General features: G+C 40.0%; 1 protein-coding gene across 24 annotated transcripts in view; it reads left to right on the top strand.

Moving 5' to 3' along the window:
* DOCK10 (dedicator of cytokinesis 10) overlaps positions 1–15188 on the top strand; it is a 264121-nt gene extending 248933 nt beyond the window's left edge. For 13 of the 24 annotated variants that reach the window (XM_070270521.1, XM_070270523.1, XM_070270516.1 and 10 more), the window contains 5 exons: positions 1006–1196; positions 9662–9762; positions 9925–10063; positions 11351–11426; positions 14435–15188. In XM_070270521.1, coding sequence (XP_070126622.1) covers positions 1006–1196; positions 9662–9762; positions 9925–10063; positions 11351–11426; positions 14435–14496 — 569 coding nt within the window. In that variant the 3' untranslated portion in view covers positions 14497–15188. The remainder of the gene's footprint in view (positions 1–1005; positions 1197–9661; positions 9763–9924; positions 10064–11350; positions 11427–14434) is intronic. The other 11 variants (XM_070270519.1, XM_070270525.1, XM_070270522.1 and 8 more) reach the window with 1 other exon arrangement.
* The last annotated feature ends 7718 nt before the right edge of the window (positions 15189–22906 follow it).

The following is a 22906-nucleotide window of genomic DNA, read 5'->3' as shown; positions in this document are numbered from 1 at the left end:
TTCCCTTTAGATCTTACAGTCGTAAAGGTCATGGTGTCGGTGTCTTGGGAAAGGCACTCCCAACTTACCACTCCTCTCTCCCTGGAGGTACCCTGAGTTCCTTCAGGGATAGCAGCTCTCAGAATCGTGTGCTTTGAGGCAAGATTCTGAACCACCCTGGAATTCAGGTTCCTCATCTGTACAATGAATGCAGAGGATGATCAATACCACTTCCTGTACTACTAGATCTGTTCTATGAGCTCGTCTTCCTGTCATTTATTCAGCATTTAATCAGTGCCTCTAGGTGTTGGGCACAGTTCTGGCAATTCAAATAAATAAAATTCAATTCTTGCCCTCCAGGTGCTCACAGTCTGGTAGGAGAAGGAGCCAAGTAAAGCAAAAATTTTATTTGAGCACAGCATGAGAGATGAAACGAGAACACACGGGAGGGGCTCCAAAGGCAGACTGAGAGGAAGGATGGGCAAGGGCATTCTGGACGAGTGGTGCCTAAGCTGTCTTGAGAGCTCAGCAATCCTGGATTATGCAATAGACACGTGAACTGCAGTGACATCCAAATTACGGGAAACATTCACCTTCAGTAACCTTCCGGAATGTTTGTAATAAAAAAAAAGTCTAGAACAAAGCTATTATAATATATACTCTTTAGTATATATTTAGGTATTATTTATTGTGGTTTAGTGCAGTTTTCATTTGAGTTACAAATTGTAGTGGAAGGTATCACCTTTCCAGTGTTTAGAGACTCTGGAGGTCTTAATCCTGCCTTGAGAATGAGGCCACAGCAGGGGCAGTGTGGAAGAGTATGCCAGGCGAAAGTAGCTGGGATAAAAGTTAAGAGACGTAGGAGAACACGGCACGTGGGAGAAAAAATAGCTCATGTACACAGAAAACGTGCAGGATGGAATGTGCTATGTGCCAAGAAAAAATACAAGATCATCTGGCCTATGGGGAACCCTTGACTCTTCACTAACCCTCTCCCTCTAAATGTCTTGTATTGCTTTTGTGCAGCAAGTCACTTGTTCCCTTATGTGAAGAAGAGAATACAAGTCATAAGCCAATCGAGCACAGAACTGAATCCTATTGAAGTGGCAATTGATGAGATGTCCAAGAAAGTTTCTGAGCTTAATCAGCTTTGCACAATGGAAGAAGTGGACATGATCAGATTGCAGCTCAAACTCCAAGGAAGTGTCAGTGTGAAGGTAAGCACGCCCACAGGTGAGCTGCACACAGCTAGTGAACTCCGGTATAAAATGCCCTTGGAATTTTTTACAAAGGGTATAAGAAATGTTTATCTGTTTGTGATACCATCCAGCACCTTCATCTGAGTCTTTAAAATTTTGTTGAGTTGTAAATGCATGTCGATGGTGCCAAATACGTGGAGATAAGCTTTTCCTGAGTTAGGCTGAAATAAAATTTCTTCTTCTTCAAACCTCCCATCCCCTCTTCTCTGGGTAAACTATATTCTACACTCTAAATTCAAACAAATGAATTAATTAATGAATAAACATGGCTGTCATAAATATCTGTCTTTACGAGCTTTATATAACTGTTCAAAAACAATTTTTTTCAATTATTTTATGAAATCATAAAAGTTTACAACATTGTGAAATTTCAAGTGTACATTTCTATCAATTTCTGTATAGATGGCACATACTTAGCACCAGAAGTCTAATTTTTATCCATTATCATACATATGTGCCCCTTTACCCCTTTCATGCATCCTCGAGCCCCCTTCCCCTCTGGTAACTACGAATCTGTTTTCTTTATCCATGTGTTTGTTTATCTTCTACATATGAGTGAAATCATGCAGTATTGGACTTTCTCTGTCTCATACCCTCAAGGTCCCTCCATCTTGGCTATTGTGAATAATGCTGCAGTGAACATAGGGGTACATAAATCTCTTTGGAATTACTGATTTCAAGTTGTTTGGATAAATACTCAGTAGTGGGATAGCTGGATCATATGGTATTTCTATTTTTAATTTTTTGAGAACTCTCCATACTGTTTTCCATAGTGGCTGCACCAGTTTGTACTCCCCTCAGCAGTGTATAAGGGTTCCCTTTCCTCCACATCCTCTCCAATATTTATTTTTTGTCTCGATAATTGTAGCCATTCTGACAGGTGGAAGATGATATCTCATTATAGTTTTGGATTTGCATTTCCCTAATAATTAGTGATGTTGAACATCTTTTCATGTGTCTGTTGCCCATGTATATCTTCTTTGGAGAAATGTCTTCTCATATCCTCTGCCTATTTTTTGATCTGGTTGTTTGCTTTTTTGTTGTTGAGGTGTATGACTTCTTTATATATTTTGGAAATTAACACCTTGTCAGATATATGATTTGCAAATACTTTCTCCCACTTGGTGGGTTGTCTTTTCATTTTGTTCACAGTTTCCTTTGCCTTGCAGAAGCTTTTTAATCTGATGTAGTCCCATTTGTTAATTTTTTTTGTTTCCCTTGCTTGAGTAGACATGGTATTCGAAAGGATGCTGCTAAGACCAGTGTCAAAGAGTGTACTGCCTATATTTTCTTCTAGGAGTTTATGGTTTCAGGTCTTACATTCAAGTCTTTAATCCATTTTGAGTTAATTTTTGTGTATGGTGCAATATAATGGTCTACTTTCATTCTTTTGCATGTGACTTTCCAGTTTTCCCAACACCATTTATTAAAGAGACTTTCCTTTCTCCGTTGTATGTTCTTGGATCCTTCATCAAAAATTACCTGTCCATAGATGTGTGAGTTTATTTCTGGGCTCTCGATTCTGATCCCTTGATCTGTGTGTCTGTTTTTATGCCAGTACCATGCTGTTTTGATTACTATAACTTTGTAGTATATTTTAAAGTCAGGGATTGTGATGCCTCCAGCTTTGTTCTTTTTTTTTCAGGATTGCTTTGTTTATTCGGAGTCTTTTGTTGTTCCATATAAATTTTAGGATTCTTTGTTCTAATTCCGTGAAGAATGTCATGGGGATTCTGATTGGGATTGCATTTAATCTTAGATTGCTTTCGGTAATATGGACATTTTAACTGTGTTTATTTTTCCAGTCCATGAGCATGGAATATCTTTTCATTTCTTTATATCTTCTTCAATTTATTTCAGTAATGTCTTACAGTTTTCAGTGTATAAGTCTTTTACCTCTTTGGTTAAATGTATTCCTAGATATTTTATTCTTTATGTTGTAATTGTAAATAGGATTGTATTCTTGAGTTCTCTTTCTGTTAGTTCGTTATTCGAATATGGAAATGCAAATGATTTTTGTAAGTTGATTTTGTACCCTGCAACTTTGCAGTAGTTGCTGATTATTTCTAATAGTTTTCTGATGGGTTCTTTAGGGTTTTCTTTATATAGAATCATGTCATCTGCAAACAGCAAGATTCATTTCTTCCTTTTCAATTTGGATTCCTTTTGTTTCTTTTCCTTGTTTAACTGCTCTGGCCAAAACCTCCAGTACTATGTTGAATAGGAGTAGCGAGAGAGGGCACCCTTGTCTTCTTCCTGTTGTCAGAGGGATGGCTTTTAGTTTTTCACTGCTAAGTATGATGTTGAGTATGGATTTGTCATGTATGGCCTTTATTATGTTTAGGTACTTTCTTTCTATACCCATTTTATTGAGAGTTTTTATCATAAATGAATGTTGGATCTTGTCGAATGCTTTCTCTGCATCTATTGAGCCTAAGCATCCATTGAGATGATCATAGGATTTTTATGCCTCATTTTGTTAATATGGTATATCACACTGATTGACTTGCGGCTGATGATCCATCCCAGTATCCCTGGTATAAATACCACTTGATCATGGTATATGATCCTTTTAATATATTGCTGTTTTTGGTTTTCCAATATTTTGTTGAGGGTTTCTGTATCTATGTTCATCAGCAATATTGGCCTGTAGCTTTCCTTCCTTGTGTTGTCCTTGCCTAGTTTTGGTATCAGGATGATGTTGGCCTCATAGAATGACTCAGGAAGTGTTCCATCTCCTTCAATTTTTTGGAATATTTTGAGAAGGATAGGTATTAAATCTTCTTTGAATGCTTGGTGGAATTCTCCAGAGAAGCCATCTGGTCCTGGACTTTTGTTTTCTTGGAGGTTTTTGATTACTGTTTCAATCTCTTTACTTGTGATAGGTCTATTCACATTCTCTATTTCTTCTTGATTCAGTTTTTGTAGGTTGTATGAGTCTGAGAATTTATCCATTTCTTCTAGGTTACCCAATTTGTGGGCATATCATTTTTTGTAGTATTCTCATATAATCCTTTGTGTTTCTGTGGTATCCGTTGTAATTTCTCCTCTTTCATTCCTAATTTTATTTATTTGAGACTTCTCTCCTTTTTTCTCAGTGAGTCTGGCTAAAAGTTTGTCAATTTCAGAGAACCAGCTCTTAGTTTCATTGATTCTTTCTACTGGTTTTTTGTTTGTTTGTTTGTTTGTTTTTGTTGAGTAAGATTTGCCCTGAGTTAACATACATGCCAATCTTCATCTATTTTTTTTTCATAATGTGGGTCACCAGCACAGCATGGTTGCTAACAGAGCAGTGTAGGTCCATGTCCAGGAACCAAAGTCAGGCTGCTGAATTGGAGCATGCTGAACTTAACCACTTGGCCACTGGGGCTACCCCTCTACTGTTTTTTTAGTCTCTATTTCATTTGTTTCTGCTCTCATTTTTATTATTTCTCTCCTTCTGATGACTTTGGGCTTCATTTATTCTTCTTTTTCTAGTTCTGTTAGGTGTTGCTTAAGATTACTTATTTGGTATTTTTCTTGTTTGTTGAAGCGAGCCTGTATTGCTATGAATTTCCACCTTAGAACTGCTTTTGCTGCATCACACAAGAGTTGGTATGTTGAATTTTCATTCTTGTTTGTCTCCGGGTATTTTTAAATTTCTCCTTTGATTTCTCTATTGACCCAATGGTTGTTCAGTACTTTGTTGTTTAGTCTCCACATATTTGTGACTTTCTTAGCTTTTTTCTTGTAGTTGGGTTCTAGTCTCATAACATTGTGGTTGGAGAAGACGCTTCATATGATTTCAATCTTCTTAAATTTATTGAGGCTTGTCTTGTTTCCCAACATATGGTCTGTCTTTGAGAATGTTTCATGTGCACTTGAGAAGAATGTGTATTCTGCTGTTTTTGGATGGAATGCTCTATTTATATCTATTAAGTTCATCTGATAAGTATTTCATTTAAATCCACTATTTCCTTGTTGACCTTCTGCCTTGATGATCTATCCATTGATGTAAGTGGGGTGTTGAGGTCTCCTACTATTTTTGTGTTGCTGTTAATTTCTCCCTTTAGGTCTGTTAATAGTTGCTTTGTGTACTTTGGTGCTCTTGTGTTAGGTGCATATATATTTGTAAGTGTTATGTCCTCTTGGAGGAAAGTACGTTTTATCATTATATACTGCCCCTGTTTGTCTCTCATTATCTTTTTTATCTTGAAGTCTGCTTTGTCTGACATAAGTATGACTATACCTGCTGTATTTTGCTTGCCATTTGCTTGGAGTATCATCTTCCATCCCTTAACTCTGAGCCTATGTTTGACTTTAGAGCTACGATGTGTTGCGTGGAGGCAGCATACTCTTGGGTCTTATTTTCTAATCCATCCAGCTACTCTGTGTCTTTTGATTGGAGAATTCAATCCATTTACATTTAAAGTGATTATTGTTGTATGAGGACACAATATTGCCATTTTATCTCTTGTTTTCTCATTGTTCTATGTTTCCATTATGTTCCATTGTTTCTCTTCCTTTGTACTTCTGACTGCCGTTTCATTTTAGCGGTTTTCTTTGGAGGTTTTCTCAGTTTTCTCTTTTTTTTAATGAATTCTGGCTCTGCTCTGACTTTTTATTTAGTGGTTACCCTGAGGTTTGGAAGGTCTCAAAGATGAGATAGTCCATTTTCTTTCTTTTTTTTTTTGAGGAAGATTAGCCCTGAGCTAACTGCCACCAATCCTCCTCTTTTTGCTGAGGAAGACTGGCCCTGAGCTAACATCCATGCCCATCTTCCTCTACTTTATATGTGGGACGCCTACCACAGCATGGCTTGTCAAGCGGTGCCATATCCGCACCCAGGATCTGAACCAGCAAACCCCGAGCCGCTGAGAAGTGGAACGTGTGCACTTAACAACTGCACCACCGGGCCAGCCCCAGATAGTCCATTTTCTGATAGCCTCTTATCTCCATTAGCCCAAGCAGGCTCCATCCCTTTCCTTGTCCCCTTCTGAGTTATTGTCACAAATTATTCTGTTTTGTGTTGTGAATTTGTCACTAATTTGAAGTGTTTATAGTTACTTTTGATGCTTTCTTTCCTTTATATTTTAAGTTATAATTAATTATTTGTTACCCTGTTCTGAAAGAGAGCTGTAGTTTTCTGATTTTTTTCTATTTATCCCCTTGCTCAAAGGTTTGTTGACCTTTGCCTTTTTGTTTCAGGTATGGGAACATCCTTAATAATGTCTTGTATGGGAGGGCTAGAGGTGATGAACTCTCTCAACTTTTGTTTATCTGGCAAAGTTTTTATTCCTCTATCGTATCTGAAAGAGAGTTTCACTGGATAGCGTACTCTTGGCTGAAAGTTTTTGTCTCTCAGTATTTTGAATACATCATTCCATTCTCTCTTAGCCTGAAAGATTCTGCTGAGAAATCAGCTGAAAGCCTGACAGGAGTTCCTTTGTAGGTTATTTTCTTCTGCCTTGCTGCTCCTAATATTTTTTCTTTGTCATTGAAGTTTGGCAGTTTTACTATTATATACCTCAGAGAAGGTCTTTTAGCATTGATGTAATTAGGAGTTCTATTGGTTTCATGTATTTGCAAGTCCAGTTCCTTCCCCAGGTTTGGGAAGTTCTCAGCTATTATTGCTTCAAACAAGCTCTCTGTTCACTTCTCCCTCTCTTCTCCATCTGGAATACCTATAATCCTTGTGTTGCTTTTCCTAATTGGGTTTGATGTTTCTTGAAGAATTCCTTCATTTTTTTAAAATCTTAGTTCTCTTCCCTCCTCCATCTGAAGCATTTCTATATTTATATTCTCTAAATCACTAATTCTTTACTCCATAAAGTCAGCTATATTTTTTAAGGATTCTAGATTATTTTTTATCTCATTAATTGTGTTCTTCATTTCCAGAATTTCTGCTTTTTTCATATAGTTTCAATCTCTACAATGAAGTATTCCTTCTTCTCATTAATTTTATTCCTGAGTTCATTAACTGTCTTTCTGAGTTTTCTTGTAACTCTTTGAGTCTCTTTATGACAGCTATTTTGAATTCTCTCTCATTTAGATTATAAATTTCTGTGACTTCAGGGTTGGTTTCTGGAGATTTGTCATTTTTTTTTCCTTCTGTTCTGAATTGTTGCTGTAGTTTCTCATAGTGTTTAAAGATTAATCTTTTGCCAGTGCGTTTGTGGTAGTATCAGGTTGCAGATTTCACCTGCTATCGCTGGGAGGAAGCAGGAGCTGTGTATCTGATTCCATCCCATCTGCTGGAAGTTTTGTGGGTCCAATGGGTGCCCCCACTAGCCAGGAAAGCATTCGCACGCAGACTCAGGGCTGCTGCCACACCGAGGCACATTTCCACTTGTGGGACTGCAGTGCTACTATGGGCATTCATGCCAACCAGGAAAGCATTTGCATGTGCACAAATATATGCCACCACCTCTTCTTATGGTCATGCCAGGCCCTGTGGTTTGTGGGCAGGGCTTCTTCATGGGGTCCAAGCCTGGGCCACTCATTGGGACCACAGCAGGAGGATGGGGTCTCCCACCAGCCAGAAAAGCATTCATTTGCAGGCCCAAAGCTGCCACTGCCTCTTCTCACAGTTGCACCAAGGCACATTCCCACTTTTGTGGCCACAGCGGTACTATGGGTACTCGCATTGGCCAGGAAAGCGTTCAAGCATGTGCACAGGGCCACTGGGGAAGGATGGGGGATGCTCACATTTCTCTACCACTTCCCGGGGAACTAGTCCATCCACCTTCAGATATATAGCTAAATTGGTCTCTCAGGTGTCCTCTTGTGCTGTGTGGGTATCCTCCATTGGTCAATGAATGTCCATTTAGTTTTAGTTCAAAGAGGGAGAGATAAAGGGAACAGCTCACTCCACCGTGTTGCAGACATCACTTATAAACAAATTTTTGAGAAATGTTCATTAATTCATAAAATGTCCTTCAATATTTATCTGACTTTTGGTCCTAACAAAAAGCAGATGGCATTCTGTCAGTGGGTGATTAAAGAAAATATAATAAATTAGACCACTTAAAAAAGTGTGAGCAGCATTTAGGAAAATTAACAAAGGCAGGCACAAGAACTAGCAACACTAAAGGGCTGTGACCCTCCCTAGACTTGAAGACTCAAGAGAGAGAAGGGTTAGTGGAAGCAGACAGAGGGCTGGGAGAGCCAGGTGATGATAGACAGACAGGCATGGCCTCTGCTTAAAGGACTGCGAGAAGGAAGCCCTGGGGCCAAATATCCTATTGGGGCTAAGATAGGGTGGGGAAAGTGAGGCACTCACCTGGGGCACAAAATTTAAGGGGGCACCAAAACAACTAAGTAATCAAGATAAAATAATATTTTAATGCAATATTTTTAAAAATCAAAAATAGTGCCAAAAGTTCATAATGAACAAAGTATTAAAATTTTAAATAAAGGCTTGCCAATAACAATGCCACGCAGAGCTCTATTGGAGCCCAAGGAAAAATCAGGAATGTTGATCCTGATCATGACCTGGCTCTCCTCTTCCCTACCCACCCCGTGTTTGTGTCCTCCATGCTGACTCTAAAAAAATAATAATACATTTTAAAGAGCCAGAAGGCAAGAGAACCATTGTTATACTCCAGGTGGGGCAGCTTCCCTCAGCACAGAGCTGAGCAGAGGAAAGTGGAGATTGGATGTGGAGAAGCAGAGGAGAGCTTCCAGTACTGTTTACACATTCTACCACACTGGCAATACCTGGTAATCATGGTCATCTGAAGACGGCTCAAATCCAGTATTAGCTTCCTTCTTCTTTCACCTTAGTCCTTCCAAGCCCCACAGCCACATTTAAAGACTATAAGCACTAAGGAATAGGGACTCCTTCACTAGTGTGAGCTTACTCATATGTGGGAGCTTGAACAGTATCTGGCATTGTGCATTCATTCAGCAAATCTGATAAATGCCTCCTTGGGCCAGAATCTAAGCCAGACTGTCAATGGGAATACAGTAGAAGAGTGACTTCCATGGCGGTGCAGACACCACTACCACCATGGAATGTCTCTTATTAATAGTTATGTGTTTATTTTAAAGTTAATAGAAAAAAACCCCAGCACATTAAATATTTGATTTCACAGCTTTTAAACTTAAATTTATTTTATAAGTAAATAAAAGTGAGTCTAGTTTTCAAAGATATTAAGAAAATAACAGAGCAGTATGTGGATATGGCAGAAGTGTGAAATGGTGAGCAAGTAAGTGACTGAAGTTTGGGAAGGATGGTAGTGAAGTGTAGCCTGATTCATCCTTTAGCAGCTTAATGACTAGTTGAGAGACAGCACATAAGACAGATAACAAATTAGTAGTCTACAAGGCAATGTGGGAGGATTGGGGTGCCACACGTTGGTGCCCACAGTTGCTACTCCTTCCAGCTGTGGAGAAGGCTCCATGGAGGAGGAACCTTCAGCCAATTCTCTTCTCCTCGATAGGTTAATGCTGGACCAATGGCCTACGCACGAGCTTTTCTTGAAGAAACCAATGCAAAGAAATACCCTGACAACCAAGTAAAGCTTTTGAAGGAAATCTTCAGGTAACTTTTCTTTTTTGGGATGTTCTTTCTCAGGCTCTTTCAGACAAGGAGTCATGAATTTCCCCAGGAAGACACCTGACCAACCCTCTTGCAGGTGGTAGAGTATATCAGCAGCCTGATTTTGATTGGCTGGTGGTTAATTCTTTATTTCTGTCACTAAAGGCAATTTGCAGATGCCTGTGGGCAGGCCCTTGATGTGAATGAGCGCCTCATCAAGGAGGACCAGCTGGAGTACCAGGAAGAACTGAGGTCCCATTACAAGGACATGCTTGGTGAACTCTCCACAATCATGAACGAGCAGGTAAGGCCTTCCGTGGGGTGGCCCATGCGCTTGGGTCATAGGAAGTATCTGTTTTATCCCCAATGCCAGAAGGACCAGAAAGAGTCTCTCTTCTTGCTGCTGAAATCACTGTACCTCCCATGAACACCACACTGCTGAGTTGTTCTCTCCCCCATGCACAACACCCCTTTCCTCAAAGAAGAGATCAGCTTGGAAAAAAATATGTAGAAAAAGATGATGAGAACTCATATGCTTTCCACAGTTTTCAGAAATGTTGATCGCTATCCTATGAGCTGTTGGTTTTCTAGAACAGATGGGTACTGTTAGTCACCAAGGAACATTGGGTGGCATTCCCACTAAGGTTTTCTGCCACTCCAGTCACCCGTGCTTTAGGACCTCACAACTGCCATGCTGTGATGTGGAGTTCCACACTTCTGCTACTAGGGCTCTCTGCATCGTACTCAGGAAGAACACTAGGACTGGGGTCATGCCCTTTTATGGTCAAGACTGCCTGCAGTCTTGAAGATGTGCAGAATTAGGATAAAACTCAATCCCCCACCCCACAAGCAAGTCATCTATGATTTTTGATGTGTACTCAGCATGTTCTGTAAGGCAATGCACAAAATGTGGACATTCACTGGTCACAGTATTGGGGTGCTGAGAATCAAGTGGTTGAAAGCCAAGTGCTGCTTTTTGGCATACTTCCCAGCATCCATCAACCCTCACACTCTACCTGGACCTCTCATCACTGTGGTCCCCTCCAGGAGTTAGATGTGTTCTTCACAGAATAATTGAGGGAGAGCATTTGAACTAATCTCCCAATAGTGCCTCATGCATAGTTCCACTCATTAAATATTAGTTCCCTTTCCTTTCCTTAAATGGCCTAGCGCTATCAACACTATTCATAAAACGTGAAGTGTGTGCTACGAATCCTTTATTCTAATTGCCTTTCCCATATGTGTTTTGTTTCTTCTTTTTCATCCCCTTCTACCCACATCTTAAACTCTCCCTAGCGGCTAGAGAAGGAAATGCTTAATTGACTTATGTTGGAGAGAATTAATCTCCCTCAATAGGTTTCCTAGTGGAGGAAGTCTTGGTTTGAGATTATTAAAGGGTCGTGGGAACCAAATACTCAGGAGAGATGCCTTGATAGCGTGGGGAAATCATAAATCTGAGAGTGAAACAAAAGGAACAAACAGTGCATCTGAAAGTTGGAAAAGGTGGTGAAGAAATGCTTATTTCCAACTGTAAATTGCCTCTGACCTTGAAACTTCGGGCAAAAATGCGTTTCTCTTTTTTTCCTGGCAGCTCTGTCGAGGTCCGTGTTTATACAGCTTCTGTTCCTCTGTGTCTAGTATTTCCCTCAGTACTGTAAGCAAAAGTGGTATGTTTTTCTTTCCTTATGTCTACTCTCCCTTTGTGGCCTTTTGCTCCACCTATCTCTTCCTAGCTGTTCATTTTCCCCAGACACCTCCATCGTGACTAGTGTTCTCTAAATGTTTATTTAATTAGAACAACTTGATTTCCATTTCAAGGTGCGCCCATATAAAAAAAAAAAAAAGCCTACTGAGTAAAGCTGAAGTTAACACCTTAGCTTTTAAAAAGAAAATTCATTCATTACCAACTTCTAAAATATATTTGTGCTCATTTGTAACCAAACCAAAGATTCACTGTATCCCAAAGTGCTAAAACAAAAACACAAAGACAGCGACCAGGTGATTAAGGGGAGAGGAAAAATAATTTCTTTTCCAGAAAACCTTTGCTCAGAAAAGCAAAATTTGACTCTGTGCTTCCTGGAGACTGACGCAAAGAAAATGATGTATTGCACAGGTCTTGTTACTCAGTAAAACAAGTAGAACTGTTGGCAGGAGAGATCAACTTTCTGCTGGTCCTGAGCTTCTATGGGTATTTGTCACATAGGTCTTTATATTGGACAGTGACCATAGCGTACGTGATATCTTCGTGAAAAGTTTTCCTTAAAAATGATTTACTCTACTATGTGGCCATTCCACATTTCTCCCTTAGATTAAAATAAGGACAACACATAAGCTTCTAATTCTGTAGGGGAGATTCTAGAGGACGAACTATTTAATTGATACTTATCAATCATAAGTATGGACTTTCCATAGCAAACTTATAAATTATCTACAGCAAGATAAGCTATGTTCAGGACAACCTTTGATAAGTGTTTCGGGTTGGTTGTAATGAGCAATTTCCTGAAATCAGGAACAGCTAGCAAAGGATACGGTCCTGTAAAGTCCGTGGGACTAAGAAATTGGGTATTTATCTCAACTCAGATTTATAACAAAAAAGTTTTTCTTGCTTCTCAATTTTTTTTATGAAAAGACATCTGACCATAATATTTGGGTTTGAACTCTGTGGAGAGAAAGGTAGTCAAATTTTAGCATAATTCTATAATAAATGAATGAACTATAATCCGTAACGTAGGAATCCCTTCACATACCTATCTACTCATGCACATATTCTGGAAATAGGTACGTGTGTAATTACGGTGAAAAGGGAAATTATACCATTGAACTTCTAAAAAGTAAAAATAGAGTTAGAATGGATAGATAGACATAGAAATAGGACAATAGAAATAAAATTAATTATGCAGGGGCCAGCCCAGTGGCTGAGTGGTTAATTTCGCTCGCTCAGCTTTGGCGGCCCAGGGTTTTGCTGGTTCAGATCCTGGGCGCAGACATGGCACTCTTCGTCAGGCCATGCTGAGGCGGCGTCCCACATGCCACAGCTAGAAGGACCCACAACTAAAATATACAACTATGTACTGGGGGGATTTGAGGAGAAAAAGCAATAAAAAATAAAATTAAAAAAAAAAAGAAGATTGGCAACAGTTGTTAGATGCCAATCTTTAAAAAAAAAATTAATTATGCAATTCACTCCAAGAGTGCCCAGAAAATTCCTAGTTAAAAGGGTATTCTGAAGCCACCTATTTAATGAAAGAACCTTCAGTATAAGAAAAGAGATAGAACAAGATCAAATGGATGCTAGTGTGTAAGATGGAGATGCTGAGATGAAGCAGTTTAAGTTGCTAAAGTGACAAGCAGGCAATAATTACCTTTAGAGGCAGCCAGAATACCACACTATTTTATAAATAGCCAAAAATCATCAAAGCCTTCTGTGCTGGAGACGAAAGTAATTCATACAAGTATCTGGATGAAACAGAAATATAAATGCTCATTTGGAGTCTCTTTAAACATTTAGAAGGATAATGGCGTAGTGAAATCAATGGTGGTAATGGATTTCAAATATAAAACACAGAGAAAGGAGCAGGTCCACTATGCTACGGTGCCAGGCAGGTGCGATGCAACGGCTTTTCCCTCTTTGAGGCAGATACTCTTTAGACACATTATTTGCCGAATTATTTAAGCAGCACTTGTGACACTGATCATAAGGATAATTAATTCGTAGTGTGAGGTACTTGGACGCTGCATGCTCTGCAGGCACAGAAGTGGCAATTCTATCTTGGAACAGGGGAGCGCTGAAGCCTAGCAATTTGTGAAGTTAGTGGGAAAACCTTCATAACTAGAAATGTAAAATATTTACGAAGTCTCTTCTGTAGAGAGATCCATTTTAGAGGTGCCTGGGGTTTCTGTGTTTACGTATCGTTATTTGAACAGATCTGACGGGAAAGTATTATTTAGGCATATTAACGTCATTTTCAAAAGTAAAATCAGGTCAAGGTACACTTTTTTTTCTTATGTTTCCATTAATGCAAACATTTAAGTGAGGTTTCAGATGTTTCCTTTGTTGGTCGATTTTAAGAAGATAAATTATAAACTTTTATATTTTTTATAAATATATGTTTTATACTAGTTTATGAATTATGAACTTTATAAAATAAAATTCTGGAATTAGATGCATTCATAAGATTTTTTTAAGCATTTCCACAGCTATATCTGGTAGTTGAAGAGTATTGTGAAGCTACTTTAAATCTTGCCAAAATGGCTACATGGGCTTGGAAAAAAATTGGCCTAGTGGTTAAAGTTTGGTGTACTCCACTTCAGCGGCCCAGGTTCGTTTCTGAACATGGAACCACAGCACTCTGTGAGCAGCCTTGCTGTGTTGGCAGCTCACAGAGAAGAACTAGAAGTACTTACACAACTATATACTGGGGCTTTGCAGTGGGTGGGGAGGTGGATAAAAGGAGGAAGATTGGCACAGATGTTAGCATAGGGCAAATCTTCCCCTGGAAAAAAAAAAAATTTTTAATTCTTCAGGTCTACTTTGATAAGTGCATTTTCAAAATTTGCAGATGTCCCATGGGGAATTAGAAAAATCACTGTTCTGGGTTTTAATTTTGTGTTTGGAGATAATGACATGAACCTCTCTCTTACCGTTTTGTTGTGTTGTGTTGCGTTTTGTCCTAAGATTATGTGCAGGGACGACCCATCAAGGCGCGGAGTGGAACGAACCTGCACTCGAATAATTAGCAAAGTGACTCCAGCTGTGCCCACAGTCTCCGTGTCAACTAGCACAGACGTTTGAGGGAAAGTCTGCCAAGTCAGGTCCACCTCTAAGAGAACTTTCTGAATTTGCAGCTAATCTCGGGGAAGAGAAAGATAGATTTAATTTATTCGAAGTTTTTATGGTGTTAATATTTTTTTTTTACCTCGCTAGCTTGCGAATTTTGCCAGCCTCCAGATTTGCACATTTCTTATGTTGTTTTTTTTCTTTGAGTGGCATTGATCAAGCCAAGCTGAATATTTGCCATGAAATTCCACTGAATGTGGAGCACAGAAGCAAACCATAAGTTTGCTGTCGGTTACAATATGTTCAGTACCCAGTCCAAGTACACATATTTTAAAGGTCAAAGTGAATGTTTTTGTAACATTTAAGCATATTTCAAATGTAAATAGAAGATTGTAAAATATATGGTTTTTACCAAATTCAAAAGAATCTTTTTAGTTCATACTTATGACAGTGCTAAAATTATATGAATAACGTTTCAGATACCATTATATTAAAATATTTGTGTATGTGTACAAAAGTGTTGATAAATACTAATCTTTAAAGTTTGTGGAGTTCCTTTATTTGTAATATATGTGTTCCTAAAAGCAATGGGATGTGAAATTATGGAAGTATTTTGTTGTTGATAGAAATAAAAAATACAGTTACTTTGCAATTTGTTCCCTCTTGAAGAGTGGGTGAGCTGTTACTGAAAGTGGCTCATTGCGCTGGACGTCTGCTGAATACATCCTACTCACCACTTATGATGCCATACCAAGAAGCCAGGGAAAGGACCTGAACATCAGCTGGGCAAATCCTCCAAAGATCAGCCAGACAGGCAGGGGGGTTCCAAACCTAGATGAGCAGACTGATTTGCAGAAGCCATAATGAGTCAGAATCGTGAGGGTGGTGGTAATTATTAGGACTGTTCACGTATATTCTGTTTCTAAAGTCTGTAAATTTGTGGTAGGATTGCACTTTCCTGCCTCTTTTGAAGTTAGACTTGACTATGAGACTTGTTTTAGTCATTGAAATGCGAAGAGAAGTGACGTGTCATTTTCAGGCAGACCCTTAAAAGCCAGTGAGTGGTTTTGCCCAATCCCTTCTCCTGATGGAGTCATCTCTGAAGCACATGAAGATGCAGATCCATCTGCCTGAGTCCCCGAGGGACCACAGAGAGCAGAGACACACACACACACATTGCTCACTCCCCACTAACCTTGTTGGAGGTAGATTCTGAGTGAGAAATACGTTTTGTTGTGTTAAGGTCCCTGAGATTCAGGGCCTGTTTGTCACTGCAGCATTATCAGCCTATCCTGGCTGATCTGTATTTGTATCAAAGTTGTGACTGACGTTCAGCCAGGATGGGTAACCACTAACACATTCCACCCTCTGGCCTCCCTCCCTCCCCTAGCCAACAGCAGCAGCCGTGCAACTGAACTGAGCTGCCTCCAGATGCAGAGGCGAGTTCGGGAAAATCATTGTGTATTCACCCTCAGCAGCCGTTCCAAAGGCCCAGCCCTAAATTAGGAGACTTTAGCTGAGTTCATCTTTCTGCTCCATAAGTCCGCATGGCTATTATCAGCACATGAGAGCCAGGAGAGAAGATAGGACTTAGACGACATATTTAAATATTGTGTACATAGAAGTGATAAAAGGATATTTTAGGTGAGAACTCTGATCCCTCAAGATTCGCGTAACTGTTCTTTTCTCAAATAGAGCCCACTGCTCTATTTAACGGAAAAAAAGAAAGAAAGCAAGCCTTGGGACGCACTGACCTGTGACCTCTCACTCCAAGCATCACTCCCAGCTTCATTCTGGCTCGCGTTCTCTTGGTTTCAGACTGCCACGATGAATATCTTGGCTCGTCTCTGCTCATTTCCCCATTTGGATCTTTAAGCTGCCCTGGACGTTAGTACGGTCCCAGGAACCCAGGAAGTCTCTGCCTCTGCTATTGTCTGCCACTCAGTTCCCACCGTTAGGCTCAAGTCCTCATGCCCAGCTCAACCCACCATCCCTCCTGTCCCAAGGACACTGTCGGCAATGGGTTGCCATCCAAATCTGAAAATAAAACCTCTAAGAAAGTAGTTGAAAATAGTAGATCTTTTTACTTCTGGTAAAGGCCAAATATTCTATTTCGTGCATCACAAATGGCAATATGTTAGATGGCCTCACTGTCATCTGCTCCAGAAGTGGATCATAGAACGAGAAACTTAAGCACAACTGCTCTAGAGAGAATTAACTAAGAATCCTCTGCCTTAAACAGCCTTGAAACTCACCTCGCACAATCCCAGCACCGTTTACTCCTTCCCTTTTGAGACCAGAGCCATCAAATTGGCTGCTGAGAGACTAAATCCAACATTCATGTTTTATCTGTCACACGCAGTGTCATTAATTTTTTTCAGTTAGATATCAACATAAATATTCAGAGACTTATAGAAAATCCCGGTTGCTGGTGTCTGTTGAAAAATCAAGGTCTCTGGCAAAGCTGGATTCACATGCCCACACGACAGCAATCAGTTAAAACTCAGACACTGTTGACCCTGTTACGTGTGTTTTCCGGCTTGCCACAGTCCGCGCCAGCCCTAATCGCTTACACCAGGTCAGCCCCTCCTATTTATATTTCCTGTTTAGGTCCCATAGGGATGTGGAGACCCCAGTTCAGACAAACTTTTTATGTCTATGTAAGTGTAGTGATGACTAGATGTGGAGAGCAGATCACCTGTTTCAGACTCAGGCAGGACACAGGTTACAATGCATATTTCTGAGCTCCATCAAACCTGCTGAAATAGAAACCCCTAAAAGTAGAGTCCAGTACTCAGCCCCATATGAGTCTTAGACACACAAGGGTATAAAAACTCTACCGGGTCCTCTGCTAATTAACAACTCCTAAAAGTGTGCTTTGCAGAAGACGACGCCTTGCAAACCAGTGACCTGGTTTTGAATTGCCAAGACACTGAATTCTTATTTTATATTCTTTTTCATCTCTATATGATCGTTTCCAAATGATCTACAGCATTTTATGTAAATTAACAACCTCTCAAAATAAGCTCAGTAAAAAGTGGTAGTAAATTTCCCACTTCTAGAAATGGGAAGACTGAAAATAAGACAAGTGGCGTTATTTCCCTATGACTCATGCTGGAAGGTATCCCATACTTAATAAGTGGATTTAGTACTGGGGCTGTCACTCCCGGCTCTGTCCACTCATCCATTCATCAGTGGCTACCTCTTTTTCTATCTTCATTTCAAAGTGAGAAATGCCCAGACTGTAAAAAAAAGTAGTGCGTCCCTTCATTTTTGGTAACAATTATCTTACAAATGAGTTTCCATTATCCAAACCTCACCTAGTACCTCCCTTTTCTAACTGTGTTCTCTTTCACTTAGAAACCAACATAAATGGACCAATCAGCCTGTTTCCTTTCTAATGATGTAGAGCTTTCAGAAACGATGGAGAGCATGTTAACGAGAAAGCTCTGGCTTTCAGAACACTGAATGCTGCTCTGCAGAAGGATTTCACCGTATTTGGAAAATGATAATTTTTCATCTTATAGGCTTGGTTAAACTCCAGAAAGCAAATATATATATATAATTTCAAATTATATATAGTATATAATTTCATATATTTAATTATATAAATTAATTATTTCATTATATATTTATATATAATGCATCCATACCCATTACATATATTTCATTACATAATTTCATATATATAATATGTAATTTTGAAATATATATATAAAATTTCAGTATTTCTATGAGCTGTTAGGAAATGAAACAAATTTGAAAGCAAATGTGACAAAATGATCCTAAATCACATTTTAGATTTGCTCATATTAGAAGTGGCCCCCATAGCCTCCAGCCCCCCATTTGTATCAGTGAAAAATTATGTATGTATAAATATATATCATTGTATGCTGGTAATGTGATATTTTGATCAGAAAATGATGAAGTGCAGGCATGACTAGCCTTCAAGATTCTCCACAGGAAGGCCCGGCCCTCCTCCTAGCTTCATATCCTGCTTGCTTACCCACACATACCCTTCATTTTTGCCACACTGTTCTGCTCATTTAAATTAGCCTATCTTGTGCCTCCTCCTGACAGACAGATCCCTTTCCGTGTTCTTGAGCCACATAATCCAACCCATATACATCAGGACCCAGCTGAATTCAGACCTGTGGTGGAAGGGAAGCCACCCTTCAGGACTGAGACACCCACTCCCCCAGCTGCTGAGACTCCTGGCAGCTGGTGGCTCTCAACTGAGTCCCTCTCACCCAAGGTCACATCACCAGCCCAGAGGAAGCTCACTTTCAGTGGTTGGTGGGAAGTTCAAAGGCCCGGCCTCATCGCCCCAATTCAAGACAACTCTGAAGGTCCACCCGGGCTCCCCAGCTCCAACTGAGAGGCCTTTTGCAACAACATTGCTCACCCCCTCCCTCTGTTCATTCATCCTTTGAAGAGGATTTCCAAGAGGCATTGATTCCCAATACATTTCCTGCATTTAAATCTCCACCTCAGAGTCTGTTTCTTGGCGAATGGTCTAAGTCTACAGCTTTTCCATAACCTTCTCTTACGACCCTCACCCACCCGGGTATCTCATCCTCTGCCCTTCATTGGCAGGTCCAGGCTGGATCACCCATTTTCCTCTTCTCCTTAATTATGTTGTCAGTTATCATTTCATGTGTCCGTGTTTTCTTTCCTTGAAGGCAGATTGTGTCTTAATCTTCTTTGTGGTTTTGGCAGTTCAAATGAATGACCTGTCCTTCAGAGTTTTGGAGTTCAGTTCTCAAAGTTCTGCTGGAATGGGGTAGTTCCAGAGAAAATGGAACAGGGAATGGGGAGCAGAAGGAGAAAAAATAGATTGTAGCAAGATGGATTGAGGGCCAGAAGTCACTGGAGGAACTCGTGTCCTTGAATCTCTTTGATAAGGGGATGTTTTTGAAAGTATCAGAGTTTCCTGCTTTTTGGTTTCTTTTCAGTTCTCAGCCTCAGCAGGGTTTTGCCACTGCAGTATTTGGCACTGGATATGTACATCTGTAGGAGCAAACTTTGGCAGAATTATTAACAAAATGATCTTTTCATTTGAAAGAGTCCCAGCTCCTCTTTGTTCCCAGCTCCTTTAGACTCTCGTGGCTTCCCCATCACCCAGTTACCTGCCTAATGTTGCCCCGCCAGAGTCCCTGCTCTAGCCTTCCACCCAGACCTATCTTCCTTAAGCAGGATCCCCACCCCTTCTCCATCTGTGTTTGTCTTCCTTCCAAATGGGTTCCAATTCCAACGCCAACTCCAACCAAAACCAAGCTGTTGCCTGGGATACTGGGTTGAGGAGGATTATGTGAGGCCACTGCTGTTCCCAGAAGGCATGAGCAACCAGCGATGGGCTGGGCACTGGAGTTAAGACTGGCAGCCCATTTTCTGTGTCTTCACCATCCCTACTTGAACCCTGCTGAAAGGCTAACACCAATTTATGTCACACTATAGCTCCAACGACTGATTATAGGAAAAAGAGCTATGGTTTCCTGGGAAAATTAGTTTCTTAAAAGATAATCTTTAACACAAGAGAATGAATGTCTAATTGTTGGAATTTTAGGTCTTCAGATATTCTGCCACTAAAGTTTTCCTCAGCCCACACCCATCTCCACCATCTCACTGTATAAGCAATCATCTCCTCCATCTAGGCCTAAAGTCATCACTGAACACATTCCGTTAAATCAGACCTAGTGAAATAGTAAATGAGTTAGAAAGAACCATATCTGATAATGGTCTGAAGGCTCAAATAGGTATGTCCTTGGGCCAGTCACTTAAACTCTATAAGAGAGGGACGTGATCACTACAGAGCAAGTTGTTATGAGAATTAAGTGAAAAAAAACAGATGGGTGGGTACTTTGTAGAGTGATTATACATATGTGTCACGTGTTAGTCGTTAATTGAAAGTTTTCAGTTAGTAATCTTAGCAACTCACTCTATCTTCGTACATCATTCCAAAGCAATCAGCAGCTGATTCTCCTGTCCTCAGACGACAGTCGAGATCTGATGGCGACCGAAGGAGCTACACGTATATAATGCCAATGAAAGAAGTTTGAAAACAAAAAAAAGTTTATGGGCGATCCTGACTTTTTAAAGAGGGTGATAAGGAGTTTAAGGAGTGGTAAGAGTGGGAATCTGAGAGCGCCCTTGGCCTGTCCTCTGCACCTCCACCCTAGTTATGTCCTGGGACTTAACAGGAAGATCCATGGTCTGCTTCGAGAACAGAGTCCCATCCTGGCCAGAAGTTCATTTGCCTGAAATGGAACATGATAAGGCTTGATTTACCTATGGTCACATGAGAGGAGCTGCCATGAACAGAGGGCAGATAAGCAGATAAACATGTCTAGGTTCCAAACATGTGTGATTAAAGTGTTCCAGGAGAATTATGGAGATGGGGAGACATCAGCAAAAGAAAGAAATTCCCATGAAAGCTCTTAATTCCTTTGCCTTCTCCTTCCTCTTGATTTTCCCGTAGGGGATGCATGTGGTTGGGGAGGGGAGGTAAGAGAAAAATAATTTGATGGAAACATCATAAATCACAAGTCTCAAGAGAGACGCCACAGTGAGCACAGAGAGTTGATCTTAGAGGGATAGGCGTGAGAGATCAAAATATGCCCATATGAGGTTCATAAAGGTCATTTGGAGAACATAATAGTAACTGAACCTGAGTAATTGAGCAAAAGTTTACAAAGAATAGCTTTAAATAAAACTAATGTCAGGGATTCTCCAGGGGAATCTGCTTGCAAGTTTCTTACATCATTAATATTAATACCCAACTATAAAGTTATCGTTTCTTGGATGTATTCCTAATGTATAAGCAATATTTACTTTTGAAGCTGATGACTTTCCTTGTATTTTATCAAAGCAATACAACTATACTGACTAAATTCAGGGCAGGTGGACTTTTGTAAGTTGTATATGAGACAGTGGCATTTGCAGGATATTTTATTGAACAGAATGGCCCATTGACTGAGGAACTTTATTTCATAATATTTGCATGGAGGTTAGTGAGTTTCTTTGGATTTCTCAGGGTCTTATCTTTTGCAAGGTTTTTTTTCCCCTTGGATGAGCAATTTTTTAAAAAAGAAATAAAGAATAATAGTAAAGTTCTAAAAATCAATTTAACACAAAAAGGAGTTTTTACTTTTCAGCAAAAGTCAAAGAAACTGGAAATCGAGCCTGAAAGGCTCTGGAATGTTCTACAAAAATATTTCCAAGCAGTGACCCAAGGCCAGAGCAGAGGACTTTCACTACCTCAGCTCAAAAACACTTCTTTGAATTCCTAAAGGCAAATAGGCCTATGACGTTCTACCCAATGGTTTCCAGTTTGCAGCCTCTCCCTTCTGAACAGCTGAGCAAAAAAAAGACATGGATTCCCTTGGGCTTATTGAACTGTTATTCCTAAGCTAAAGAATTTGGAAAGTGTGTGGACCCTTACTTTGCCTTTAACGTTTAGAAAGGCTCCAAATAGGAGTCCTTTCCAGAAAGAAACTGTTTCCAATAGGATTTGAAGCCCAAGAGTTGCAGATGATGGTGCAAAACAATCTTTACTCTTCCTTTAAGGGACCCTGGTTCAAATACTATGGATATTTATAGCTACTACTGGGAAAGTTGAGAATGAACAGTGGCAGCTTTTTATAAACCAATATTCACGGCCTTCTGTAGTAGAACCTGCATGTGTATCTGTGCTAACAGAGTCAGAGACTCTAGTCAGAGAAGCGAAGCTTCTTTCTCCATCTTCCTTTCCTGTCTTATTGTTGGTCCTGCTGGAATGAATCAAAACCCCAAGAGGGGTTGGGTAGATGTCACACCCCAGAAATGGGGATTTCCTAATATAATACATTTGGCAAGAACAAAATGGGATGTGTAAAAAATGCATGGAACACAAATAAATCCAGCCCAACAAAGTAAACCAATACTTGCCTGGCTTCCGGGCGCATCACCAGCCCTGGGGAGTCTGAGGTTTCCCATCTGCAAAGTTCCCACACAATGGGGCATGTGTGTGTTTCTGAAGGATGTCAGGCCAACATTATTTTACACCTCTCAAAATAGCTTCTACTTGGCCTCATTCAGACGTACATCACTAAAAGTTGGATTTTCAAATCAAGTTGTCAATAAGATAGCAGGATGCCTTAAATATGAATAATAGGTTTTAATATTTTAGTCACTAGGAATTTTTCCACACTCTCATCAAATGTGCAGTATTTCTACTCCTTTCAACAGAAACTGAGAAAAAGTGACTGGGAACAGTTTAGGGCCCCTGGAGGTCTGTGAGCAGCAAGTCAGTTCCCTCTTCTGGAGGCCATAGAATTAGCTCACGGCTGGAATTATATTTAATTGCCCCACCCTTTCACCTCAGAAATGGCC

This window comes from Equus caballus, chromosome 6, assembly GCF_041296265.1.
Source record: "Equus caballus isolate H_3958 breed thoroughbred chromosome 6, TB-T2T, whole genome shotgun sequence".
In the NCBI taxonomy this organism is placed as follows: Eukaryota; Metazoa; Chordata; class Mammalia; order Perissodactyla; family Equidae; genus Equus; species Equus caballus.
The sequence above is the reverse complement of the archived record's forward strand: the minus strand, read 5'-3'. Positions and strand labels throughout refer to the sequence as shown.